Genomic DNA, 13985 nt, shown 5'->3' on the forward strand with positions numbered 1-13985 from the left:
ACTCCCAATACCCCAAAATGATCATTGTTTATATTTTGCTTAGTTTTCTTCTAGAATCTCTTTACCTCATAAACTTTTGAGAATGCAGTGATACTCAGAATGTGAGGGTATTCATGGGAATTTACATTTACTCAGCAATATATTATTGCCTTTCACACTCATGAGTGTTAAAAGCTAAACTGATATTAAAGAATATTGTTTACAGTTTTCAACATTGTAAACAACAATGGTATCAGTGTCTGTGTACACATCTTTGTGCTATTATGTAATTATATCTTTATTTACATAGCAAAGGGTTAGTGGATAAAAGGGTAGAAATATCTATCTATTTGTATTTCCCTATGTGAGAGAGAAAATTCGCCATCAAAATGAATGCTCTAGTTAATATTTTGTCAAAAATCATAAGTACATACTTATATGCATTTTCAACAGTGTTAGATAACTGAGAGTTGTCAGCCTTTTTAGATCTTCATCAATCAGTTAAATGACAAATATTTCACAATTTATAATTGTTAGCAAAATCAAAGATTTTCTAATATGATTATTGGCTGTAGTTATTGCATTTATTATGAAATATTTTATGAATACACTGGTAACTCCATGCAAAAATAATCTTCAGCAGGTTCTTACCAAAGTTCCACATGATTGCATTAATCAATCATATGGATTTTGTTGTTGTTACTGTTTATGCAGATTGCTCATTGCCACTGTAGATAATCCAAGTCAGGGTATAAAAAGCTATATGTAGTGTTTTCAGCTCTGAGTGATCTCCAGGCTACATTGTTGATCTTTCTGTCATTCTTGAGATTTGCTTTTTGTTGTTGTTTTTATTGATTGATTGATTGATTGATTGGTTCTGGGAATTGAACCCTGAGGTGCTTTGCCACTGAGACTCAATCCCAGCCCCACCCTTATCTGTATATTTTGTTATCTATATATTTGCCACAAGCAGCAGATTAATCTCTGAAGTCCAGGTTTCACTCCTTTGCCCTATGTTCATACATCCTGAAGGAGGTTGGGGAAAAATGTTTGGTTCCACTTACTTAGCACAGCCTGTACAATCCCACATGCCTACTAAATCCAGATTTATAGTATGATTAATGAAGTCAGCCATCTGCATGCTTTTAATATAAACACCTCGTTTAATTATCACATATATAGGAATTTTCTTCACACTCACAAAAAATTTACCTTCTATTATTCTTGAACCATATTGTTCTTTCAGTTTTACCCTTCCCTTAATAGCTATAAGATGTAGTCTACTTTTCTTTTACTTCTATGTTGAGAAAAATAACAGGACCTCAAAAAACTTCAGAAATGGTAATTTAAACCTGATTCCAACATCAGAAAAAAAATTTAAATGCATGTTATGGCAATATTATTAATGTGTAATGAATATTGTATAAAATAATGAATTCTGGGACTGGGTCAGTAGCAGAGCACTTGCCTCTCACATGTGAGGCACTGGTTCCATCCTCAGCATCACATAAAAATAAGCAAATAAAATAAAAGCATGCAGTTCATCTATAACTACAAAAAAAATGAAAAGAAATATGATGAATTTAAAACTTTTACTTTTTAAGACAAAGACTGATGTTTTTAAAGTCAAACTTTTCAGCTATATAACTTTTATCAGGAATAATTAGCCCAGAGTGTTTTGAAGATTATCATCTTAATAAAATTTTGTTCCAGGTGGTTGTGTTCATTAAAAAGGGCTAATTAAATATTGTACATAAATTAATTGAGTGAAAATGGACTTCTGAAGGAACTGACTCCTCTAAAACTAATTTATTTATAAGACTGTTTGCTGGAGTCGGAAGCACATGAAGGAGGCAATAAGCAAAAGAAAGTAACTCTATTGAATTTTTATTTGCCTATGTTTTCTAACAAATATCGCTGTGTGTGGCCTTTTTCATCCAAAGATCTGAAATCACAAGTTAAATCAAGGCAGATATGCACTAAAATACACAAAAGGAGTGGCTGATGAGTAAGCAACATTGATCTTTCAGCTTTGATCACTACGATATTGTTGGTGCCTATCACAGTAGATGATATGAGTCCATATCTACAAATACTTGTCAAGTATATGAAAGATATCATTCTAACTTGGCCGATTTATACTGGCTACTCTAATTACCAGGAAGGAGAATCAGAAAACAAAAATACCTAATGTTCTCATTCTGTCCTGACCAATCAATGCTTGTAATGGCCATCATTAAAAGTTAGAGTAGGAACCTGTGAATATGGAAAGTTGAATTATAGAAAAGAAAGGCATTCTTTTGTTCGAGTGCATTTCATATACCAGGAACAAAAGATATGGCAGGGCATCATTCTGTTCAACCAGGCGTGGATGACTGGATTAGTGGAGGAGGGAAAAGTTTAAGAACTACCCAAGTGGAAGCCAACAAGATCTGTAAGAGTCAGATCTGGTCAGTCCCATGCTTGGGTGAACTAGAGTCCAGAAAAATATTGTCAAGCCTGGAAAGAGAATCGAGTCCTAGTGTGGAAAATATCAGGAGTTGCACTGAGAATGCTAAAATCAATAAAGATTATTCCTTAACTTCCATGGTTAAAGATATATTTTGGAAAGAACCAGATTTTTTGTAATAGGCTCTAGTAAAGGCATGGATATGAACAATATTATATATAATGGTTGGCATATGAAATGAAACAACTGATTTGTATTATATTGGAAACATAAATTTATAGTAACATGTATATATTTACACATGCACATTATCTATGAAATTTTATGTGCCTCACATTTTATATCTCCTTTCATTGTTTTCCTTGATATGCAGGAATTGATATGTTCTGTGGGTGCTCTTGTCCTGACTGTAGTTGCTTTTCTCTTTTCAGCCCCTGGAGGAACACGCATAGATGATGGTGACAAGACTAAGATGACCAACCACTGTGTGTTTTCAGCAAATGAAGATCATGAAACCATCCGAAACTATGCTCAGGTAGAACCTGGCCTTGAGAGGTTGCCGTTGTGTTAGAAGAGAAGCATTTGAACAGCATTGAGGAAAACAAAACTCTATAGTCCACTTTTCAAATAGGGATTCTAGATAACTTTTAAACATGAAATAATACCCAATTGCATTCATCATAACACAATAGGCATAAAGGTACAATAAGATACCATTTTGTTTACCTTTCACCTTTAAGAGACATGGCTAACCAGATGTCCACAGCCATTGCTGATGGGAATGAAAATTGGTCCTATCTTTGGGGAAAACCATTTTGCACTATCTTACAAAACTAAACTTCATATTTCCTCTGACTCAGCAGTTTCACTTCTTGTTCTTTGTCTTGCAACTCTGCTTGCACTGTGTGAAATGACTTGGTGACAGTCACATAGTATTGCTTATTGTAAAATCAAAGGATGAAAACAACATAAAAGTCAACAGGGGACTATGCAAATAAAATTTGATAATTCACATTAATAAAGTACTATGTAGCCATTAGAAAGAGGTAAGAAGATACTTGTAGTGCATAAAACCAATAAAAGATTCATATCTGGATTAAGAACTGCAAATCAGAAAAAAAAGATAAGTAACCAATTAGGAAAAGATACATACTGGTATTTCAAAGGAAAGGAATCACAATTTCCCTAAAATATATGAAAGCATGTCCGAACTCATTGGTACGTAGACGTTTTCACTAAAACCATGAGATATCATTTTGCATGCATTAGCTTGGTAAAAAATTAAGAAATCATTAGTTCTAGTAAGGTCAGGAAGTGGCAGGGCTGTAAAAAGGACCAACCTATTAGATATTACCTTATAAAGCTAAGCGTATGTGCATTACCTCTGTCTGGCTTAGGGCTGGCATACTTATTTTTGGATTCTATTACTGATCCTTCTTAAAAGCAGTTGTTGATTCCAGCTAAGCTCTTAGGACAAGTCCCAGGGCAACAAGTCCTCTAGTTATACAATTTCAGTATACAAGATGGAAAAAGCCATGGGAATTAACCGTGGCTAAGTGGTCAAACTTAAGATGTTAGAGAGTATGCAGTTATTAAAGTGGAAAAGGCATACTTAGCCAAGTGATTTGGGATATGTGGCCATTAATAATTTAAATTTTGTGAAATTATTTTAACCACCACTATTTTAGCAAAGATATATTTTCACTTTTTATATTTTAAAAATGTACAACCAATAAAAACAAAGGAAATATTTTTTAAATAGAGCAAAGAATTGAACAGATAGGATTGAGTGGGTCAGACTCTAATCTGTCCTCTAAAAATCTGTTATTCTGCTGTGTAATGATTGTAAATGTCTAGAGAAGGTGTATCCTGAAGTAAATATACTCAATTCAAAAGCTGGTTCTTCTAAATGTCCCACTCATCTGAATAAGGGTAGTTCACAATGGATCACAGTTTCTAAGTGCATATTTCTTCTCTGATACTTAGTAGTTGTTTTCAGCATTGCCAAGTCATGATAAATGGCTCTTAGCTTCTCCATAGAATTTTTTCAGGTTCAAATTAATGCAAATAAAAGTTGCATTATTCATTATAAGTCTGATGACTGGAAAGATAAAACCTAGAAGAAAATTTAGTATAGCCATTCCCCAAAACATAAAAAGACAATGGATTTAGTCTCTTCCTTATATATACAGAAGATGGTTTCTTTTTGCTAATGATTTTATTTTGCATGTGGAGTATGGATATTTGAAGAAACACCCTTTCACTTTTCATTTGAGTTTTTAAATTATTATGTATTTTCAGATTGACCAGACTGGTCAGAGAGAAGTTAAATGGAGGGGAATATCTGAGTGGAGCTTAGTCTTTTAAGCTGTTAACTCATTGGAGAATGCTTTTTTGTTTTGTTCTGTTTTGTTTTTAATGATAAATTTTGCTTTCTTGTGTAGACATTTACCTATGCAAATATAGAGTATCATTCTTAAAGGAAATTACTTTTCATATTAATAATCATGTTAAGAAATATGTGAGCACTAGTAGAAGTTGGAAATCAAATTTTGTAGGGCTTTGATACAATTCATTTCTTTTTTTTTTTTTTTTTCTTACTGATATCATCAATTGCCTGAAGTGTCACTAGTCTTTACCCCATAAAGGACAACCATAATTTTCACTCTTGAACTCCATCTTAATTATATTAATAACTGCAGCAAAAGTTGTAAGAGTAGGCCATGCAGGTATAAGAGAAAGGAAAGAGATTCAGAAAACATTTCCACAGTTTTTAAAAATTAAGAATATTTACAAGATCCCTCCTTAAATAAAAACATTCCCACTGATAAACAGTTTAGAATCTGACTGATATAGTGGCAAACCCTGTTTCAGAATTCTAACTGGATTATAGGAACCAATAATCCTTTACTGTCAGTAAATTATAACTTTTTTTTGCTTGTCTATTAACATGTTTTGTTGTCCATCTGGAGAGCGATCTGCCCTGGGCTCTGTTTTCCCCCTCAGCATGTCATTATCTAATGGTTGGACCTCTGACCCCTTCTTTCAGCTCTTCTCAATCACTGCCTCCCAAAGATGAAAACCTCTACTACTGGGCTGGGAATGTAGCTCAGTTGGTAGAGTGCTTGATTCACATGTACAAGGCCCTGGGTTCAATCCCCAGCAATACACACACACACACACACACACACACACACACACACACACATTCATTTCATTTTCATCAACGTTAATTTTGGTTTCTCTACCTGTTCTGCTCTTGAGTAGATCTATTTTATCCTGCATGTGCATTTTGATCCTCTTTTCCCTTAGGTCATTATTATGCATTTGTAGTTCTCATATCATGCATGAGCATGTTTAACCACTATTATTTGATGATGATGATAATGATTAGTCTATGGGGTAGTTTTGGTGAGTTTCTACACTTTTTTAAAAAATTGTTTACTATTTAATGGTTCTGTTTTATGTGCAGGTCTTCAATAAACTCATCAGGAGATATAAGTATTTGGAAAAGGCATTTGAAGATGAAATGAAAAAGGTAACAAATCCAATATAATGCCTACCTATTTAAAGTGATGGAATGGAGAAGAACAAGAAATTTACACACACCATGGTAGCCCTAAAGTGCTGTGGGTATGATGAGTTTTAACAAACACTTGCTGAATAAATGATTCAGTATGACAGATCATTAGCTTATAGCTAGAGGAAGCAGTATGTGATTATCCTAGGCTTTCTTGATTGATATTTAGAACACTGTGCTTTGTTCAATACAAATAGTTTTACAGATTGTGATCTCTTATGTCACAAAGCTTTAAATGATGCGCAAGAAAAATAAATGCAATCATTTGTTACTTAACGAAGTGGATCTATTCTGAGAAATGTATCATTAGCTGATTTTGTGTTATGCAAACATCATAAAATGTACTTTCATAAACCCAGATGGTACAGCTTACTACATACTTAGGCTGTTATAATCTCCTGAGACCACCATCTTATTTGCAGTCCATTATTGAGCAGAATGTTATGTAGAACATGACTATTTATCAAGGCAAGACTCAAGATAAGGCGATTAATTGCTTAAGGCCTGTGTAAGAGTGTAGCACAGCAACTAACATTCAGTAAAATTCTTTAATTTTTGAAAATGCAGTGAAGCAAAGGGGGTAAAATCACATCTTTGTTTATAGGTATAAATTCAGTGCTTTTTCTCTTCTTTGAATGGCTGTAATATGAGGATATTCCTTATACCTGTGTTGTGGGAATAAATGAGATAACATAAGGTGATTAAAATAGTCATTGGCTTCTAATAAGATGCCAAATCAACAGTAGCACTTTTTTTTTGAAAAGTTGAGGTTTTTAGTAATTGCAACATGTTTCCTCTTCTAATTTGTAACTCCTTTATATTTACATTCAGTACTCAATGTATTAAATTGCGGCTTTGTATGTTGCTGGGTCATTGTTTCAAAGTTTATGTATCTGCCTAAACAAAGTAACCACATGTAAAAAAAAGTTACCATAACATTTACTTCTTTTCTATTTACTCTACCCCTGTTCAAAGTTGTCCCATGGGTAATATTGAGGAAGTTTTGTTAGTAAAATCATGTGAAAAAATAACGATCCATGAGCCTCCTTCCATTTATAAGAATTCTCCAGCATGGATATCTAAAGCTAAATGTATAAAGATGTTCATAACAACATTGAGAAGTTCATTGGTGAAGTCTCGATTCAGCCTATCTACACATTGGAGTACCATGCAGTCTTGTAAAGACTGAGGAATAGCTGTATTCATTGTTTTAGGGGAAACATTCACCATAAATTAAGTGAAAAGACAACAACAGTGACAGTTTTACCTTGGCCAAATTAGTTTCTTTGTTTCTTAGATATCATTTCTGTAATTGCTAAGAGTGGTGGCTATTTGTATTAGTCCATTTCCTGCTAACAATAACACAGATTGGGTGATTTGTAAGGAAAAGTTTATTTCAATTCACGGTTCTGGAGGTCTGCAGGCAGGCACTCCATCCGGTGATGATGGTCTTGCTGTCAGGGCTCCCAGATGGTGCAGGGGATCATATGGCAAGAGATGGGGAGGGAGTGTGTGTGTGTGTGTGTCTGTCTGTCTGTCTCCTGGTTTCTTCCTATCTTATGAAGCCACCGGGACTCTGCCCTAGTGAACTTTGCTAATCCTAATCACCTCCCTAACCCCCATCTCTACACTCCATAGTCGGATTAAGTTTCCACCATCTTAATACCTCACAATGGGAATTAAATTTCAGCACCTGAGTCCTTGGGGGATGCTCAAACTACGTATAAACTCTATCAGTATTAGAGGCATAGATATACATCAAGCCATCGGAACATTTCTAGTTCACTCAGGGAGTTTTCACCTTTCCATACTATAGAAACTATGTGTGTGTACATGAGTGATTATTAGAATGTAGACATATATAAATGCATTGAAATACTCTATTGTCATGTATAACTAAAAAGAACAATTTTTTTAAATATCTGGAAGGATATATCGAATTGTTATTTCTAAGAGTAGAATTAGAGGGTATTTTTCACATCTTTATAATCTTCTAAATTGTTTGATAATGTTCAAAAGCATATATTAATTTTTAATATGAAAAAAATTAAATGAGAAAGAAAATTGTCCACTACACTGCTAGCTGCTCTGAAAATAATAAGTACTCTATTTTTATAGCATTTTTTAAGCCAACTGTTATAAAACATAATTGTAATGTTGACCTATACAGTTAAGCAATGTGATTATTTATTTCCAAGGATTTATGATTAAATATATTTTTTAATGAATGAGTATACTAATGTGCTCAAAGAAATAGCATTGAAATTTTATTTTGGAAGTTCTTATTTTTGTTAGTTCTTTCCCACTACTCCTTTCCTGGTGTTTTGGGAGCTTTAATCTTTGAAATTCTCATTTTGTCTCTCCTGGCACTTAGATGTTGACTTCTGTTTTTTGAGAATTGAAAGGGTATAGACTGAAACTCAAATGGACTGATTTCACTCTAGAACTGTTCCTTATTCACTATGTTAATATTTGGATAGTTACATAGCTCCCTGCAATATATACTAATCCTCCAACTGTTGGGGAAAGTCAGTTACTGTTGTTCTGTCAGCCAGGGAAGAACTGAGTCTTAAGCACGTGTGCACTTGGTGTATATTGGTGCCAGTGACTTTTCACTGGTGCTAAGTGTTGGAGAATCAGCAAGTGATAGTTGCCCCTGGAGAATCTCTGTGCTGTGCTGGAGAAGTGATGAGATGATGGAAAAAATGTTGGGGCATATTCAAAGCACAAAGCAGAGAAATATTAGAGAAAAGGAGGGCTTCTCACCAGGCTGACTACTCTTAAAACTCAAAATGGCACATGGGGTTATAATCCCTTCTCTTTTGTATTTCATTCAAACTTTCTAGAGTCAACTTTTATTCAGTTTCACTATTCTTAGGGCAAGAGAATTAGAGCTTGGGCCCTTCTGGGACTCAATATCTTTGTCCCCTCAAATTGCTCTTTCCAGCCATGTCAGTTCTGTTTAGAACTTTGACCTGATATACTCCAGTACTTCCTCACTAACACTGGTAGTAGTAAGGAATATCAAGAACTTAGCCATTTTCTCCCTCAACAGTTTTGCTTTGAAGACTGTTGTATGTTATAAGCTCAGAAAAGTGTAAATTGGCTGTGAAATGCTTCACATGAGCCAGGCATGGTAGCTCATGCCTGTGATTCCATTGACATTGGAAGCAGAGAAAGGAGAATTGCAAGTTTGAAGCCACCTGGGCATCTTAGCAAGATCCTGTCTCAACAAAATTTTTTTTTTAAAGAAATCTTTTTTTTTTTTTTAAGCATTTCTTTTTATGGGGTGCTGAGGATTGAACTCAATGTCTCACACGTGCTAGGCAAGCGCTCTGCCACTGAGCCATGACTCTAGCCCTCTCAAGATTTTTTAAAAAGGACTGGGAATGTAATTCAGTGATAGAATAGCAGAAAGTACCAAACAAACCTTGCACTCTTTTCTGGTGGTTTTTTCCTCACAAAAATTCAGTTCTTCCCCTAAAGAAAATGGGTATATATAACAGAAACAGTGACCCAAAGAAGTGAAAAAATGAGAAAGTCAATGTATTACAGAAAACATTCTGTTCATTGTGCATACTTACCCTTTTTCATGTTTGTAACTAAATGTAAATTATTTATCTGTATGTATACATTGTTCTTCCAATGTCTTTTCCTTTTCATGAATATTTACAGAGGTGTGTGGATGAGCTTAGAGGAAGGGAACTAGTCTAATAGCATTGCTTTCCATAGCATCTATTCATAACTGAGCATGTGTGTCGCCAAGGTATAGCAGCATTGTGCTACATGTGACATACTATTGTGCACCATGAATGTACATTCTAGTTGCTACTCTCCTAATTTACTGCTATGCTTTATAGACACGGTTTCTTTTGTTTGATCCACAGCTTCTCCTCTTCCTTAAAGCCTTTTCCGAAACAGAGCAGACAAAGTTGGCGATGCTGTCTGGGATCCTGCTAGGCAATGGCACCCTTCCTGCCACCATCCTCACCAGTCTGTTCACTGACAGCTTAGTCAAAGAAGGTAATTATACTCAGGTTTTCTCACCTGTCAGATGTAAAAAGGAAAGAAAGACTATAAACAGAAAAAGCACCATTACCTCTTTTTAGTGTCCTAAGTACTTGTCCTCAGAATGTGTGTGTAAATGTTGCATATGTACATTATAGAAAATTAGAGGAAAAAAATACACCTGTACAAAGGCATGTAAAGACTAATAGCAAACTAAACTCTTAGGCATAAGAATAAATATCTAGAGACCCTGAAATTGATCAGGTCCAAACCATTTTTCTCCACTAAGACTCTTCTGGCATGCTTTGTTGGGACAGTAGTTCATTGTGCCACAGCACTTTGTGCTTTGTAGGACTTTTAACCTTCTTGACCTTAGGCACAAAATGCCAGCTGATAGCACCTACTCACATTTGTTATAAACAACAAAAAATACCGCATCGCATTTAAATGTTCCCCAAATAGGACCACTCTTGTAAACCAGTTCCTCTCCAAGATCTGGGGAAACATTCTCAAGTGTTCATTTTGATCACATTTTTAAGATATTCATTGTCTTAAAGACAATGACCACTTTTAGAATGAAGTTGAGACTGTTCCATCAGAAAGAGGCTTGTCTTAATTTTAAGGCATTAAAATTTGATGGGAATGCACACAATGATTTGGTTATAGAATAAAACAAATGTGGGCTGTTTTCTTGTAGGAGGATAATGATATTCAAATTAATGCAACATGAAACACAGTTATTTTTCCTTAAAAAATATATTAAAAGTGCTTTTGTGAGAACATCTGTTTCTTTGGAGAATTTAAAAAAGTTTTTCTCCTAAAGATATGAATTCCCAGACCCATTCATGCCTATAGTAAAACAGATTATAATTTTCTTTTAGTTGGGGTGGGGAGTAAATCAAGAGTCAAATGGTATTATTTAAGGACTCTCTATAATGTTTGGCTTACAATAGCTCAGATTTATAATAATTCAGATTATCCAGATTCTGTAATTGTTGTTAGTATGTTGTTAATGTTAGGACATTTGAAAGTGTTCTCCTGAAGAGTGTTCATGGTACCTCACACATCTTATTTAGTTATTAGCTATTTTACATGGAAAAACGAGGTCTAATTTAAACCTTGAACATTAATGAAATTAAATTACCCTAGCCATCATACCAATGCCTTTCTAGTTAACATTAAAAACCTAAGTGATGTCTGTTACTTCCTTTGAAACATCTAGAATATTAATAGTTGTAGAATCTAGATGGTGTGGATATGAGTGTACATTGTTCAATTTGTCCAACTTTTCTGTAGCTTTGAAATTTTGAAATTTTTTGTAATATAATATTGAGAGGAGAGAATGTGTTTGCTATGGAAGGAAAATAGTGACTTTGTCATGGTTTTTCCTTTTACACGACCATCTTTAGAAACTCAGGTTTTAAACTCTTGCTTCTTAATTAGGAAAGGATTAAGAAATTCTTTTTTTTGGCGGGGGGGGGCCAGAAAACATATCCAGCAAATGCTAAGGGGCAGGGCTACTCCACTCATTAGAAGAGTAACTATAAGGTTTAAATCTAGTTTTAAAACTCTTAGCTTCCAGTGTACTTTTTTTTTTTTTTTTTTTTTTTTTTTTAACCTATGAGACAGATTCCAGCCTTGTGCTAATGTTATTTAATTACATTGGGGCTGGGGATGTGGCTCAAGCGGTAGCGCGCTCGTCTGGCATGCGTGCGGCCCAGGTTCAATCCTCAGCACCACATACAAACAAAGATGATGTGTCTGCCGAAAACTAAAAAATAAATATTAAAAAATTCTCTCTCTCTCTCTTTCTAAAAAATAATAATAATAATAATTACATAAATTTTATATCGATTTTATGAACCAATAATGTTTAAAATCCCTGTTAATAAATTTTTATCTTTTATCTTTTATCTTTTTTAAATTCAACAATTTCATAATGCATGTTTGATTGTCATTGCCAAATTTTTTACTTTGTCCCTCTGTTGATTCAAGTAAAAAAAAATCAAGCAAAGTTGGTATCTATATAAATAAATGATAAATCATTTGAATGCTTTTACCTGCAAGTAATAGGAAGACCTGCACCACATTGTTACATCAGGATATTTATTTCTTATATAATGACATAAATGTAGGTCAGACTTTAGAATGAACAGCAATATGGTGCCCCCATTACCAGGCAGAACGTCAATTCCAGGGATGGTTGCCCTAGTCATTGTAGGATGTCTGCTGGTACATTCTGATATGTGCTTCCTTATTTAGGTTGAGTAAAAGAGCACATCTCTTGAACACAAGGTAATTTTATCTTTCTATAAGCTGATTAGCTTGTGTAGGTCACATGATCATTGTGGGCCCAATATCAGTTGCCACGTGGATGGTGTAGGTTGGTGCCTTAAGGCTGAGGTCACGACTTCACTCATGCATGAGGAGGTGGTGTCAGGACTTAGAGTAACCAAAGTTACCTGGCCTGAACAAAGGGAGAATTCTCTTAAAAAGAAGGTAAGGAGAAGAGAGGCTGCTTGGGCCACCACAAAAGGTGAAAGCATCAATTCAGGAAAAATCAGTTACATATTTCAACTACATCATGACTCCTCAAAAAAATGCAACATAAATTTAGAAATTTAAAATGTTTTTAGAAGAGCTAACTCCTAGTTATGAGATTATTTATATTTGTAAATAAAGTAGTATAAATGTGGATACATGATCATGTGGTTTCCTGAACAAAATAACTAAATAATTTGATAATTTTAAAAATCCATGTAAGTGTTTAATTTGAAAGAGCCTTGATATTTATATAGTCTGACTCAATTTTTTTTTTTTTTTTACATTTTTTTGGTACTGGGGATTGAACTCGGGGCACTCGACCTCTAAGCCACTTCCCCAGCCCTATTTTGTATTTTATTTAGATACAGGGTCTCTGAGTTGCTTAGCACCTCACTTTTGCTGAGGCTGACTTTGAACTTGAGATTCTGCTGCCTCAGCCTCTGTAGCCATTGGGAGTACAAGAATGTGCCCTACTCAAGAATACTTTTAAATGCCTTTTTTTTTTTTTTTAAGAGAAATGTAAAGTAAATGATGCCATTTTTCCATAACTATACTTTTATTAGTCACTATTAATTTTCTTTTACTGGCAACCTTATCAGGAAATTAGTTGCCATTTGTTGACAATAGTGGCTTACTTTTTTGCCTCAGGATCACTGTTGTGGGGCTTGAGGTGTAGCTTAGTGATAGAGCATCTGCTTATCATTCAAAAGGCCTTGGTTCGATCCCTAGTACTGCAAAAGAAAAATAAATAAATAAAAAAGACTACATTGTTAACATGAAATATTGATGAAACCACAGAATGAAGTAGATGCAGAACCCCTGAGAATTCTGCCTTTGAATATATTTTTGACCAAAGTAAAAATAAAATACATAAACCAGGTTGGAATCAGGGTATCCAACTTTGAAAAAAAAAATATTTTAACTGCTTTCATATGAAAATGTTCTATTTATTGTAATGAAAAGAGAACTGTGTCTGCAGATGAATTCATTTTTTTTTTCTTGGTGCCAAATCAACTCTTTTAGTTATTTACTTATTTCAGGAAACCGAGTAAGAAATGTTGCTTCATGCATCATCACAAATGGTTTTACTTATACAAAGAATGAAATTCTCTTGTTTTCTTTTTTTAAACAGGCATTGCAGCCTCGTTTGCTGTCAAGCTTTTCAAAGCCTGGATGGCAGAAAAAGACGCCAACTCTGTTACCTCTTCCTTGAGAAAAGCCAACTTAGACAAGAGGCTGCTTGTGAGTGTTTCCATCAGGGGTCGTGTGCAGGATGCTGCCGTCAGGACTAGGGCTGGGCCCACAGTGTCACAAAGGACACAGATGCCTGAGCCTCACCTGAATTGGAATCACGTTCCTTTATTTCCTGTATAACTGGCAAATTTATTTTCATCATTTCAGGGTGAATAACAGCCTGATAAGTTT

General features: G+C 34.6%; 1 protein-coding gene across 2 annotated transcripts in view; it reads left to right on the forward strand.

Annotated features, from left to right (window-relative positions):
• Bzw2 (basic leucine zipper and W2 domains 2) overlaps window positions 1-13985 on the forward strand; it is a 56692-nt gene that overhangs the window by 27853 nt on the left and 14854 nt on the right. For both annotated transcript variants that reach the window (XM_076863170.1, XM_076863178.1), the window contains exons 4-7: window positions 2860-2963; window positions 5901-5966; window positions 9896-10031; window positions 13693-13802. In XM_076863170.1, coding sequence (XP_076719285.1) covers window positions 2860-2963; window positions 5901-5966; window positions 9896-10031; window positions 13693-13802 — 416 coding nt within the window. The remainder of the gene's footprint in view (window positions 1-2859; window positions 2964-5900; window positions 5967-9895; window positions 10032-13692; window positions 13803-13985) is intronic.

The sequence above is a fragment of the Callospermophilus lateralis genome, chromosome 1 (assembly GCF_048772815.1).
Source record: "Callospermophilus lateralis isolate mCalLat2 chromosome 1, mCalLat2.hap1, whole genome shotgun sequence".
Classification (NCBI taxonomy): domain Eukaryota; kingdom Metazoa; phylum Chordata; class Mammalia; order Rodentia; family Sciuridae; genus Callospermophilus; species Callospermophilus lateralis.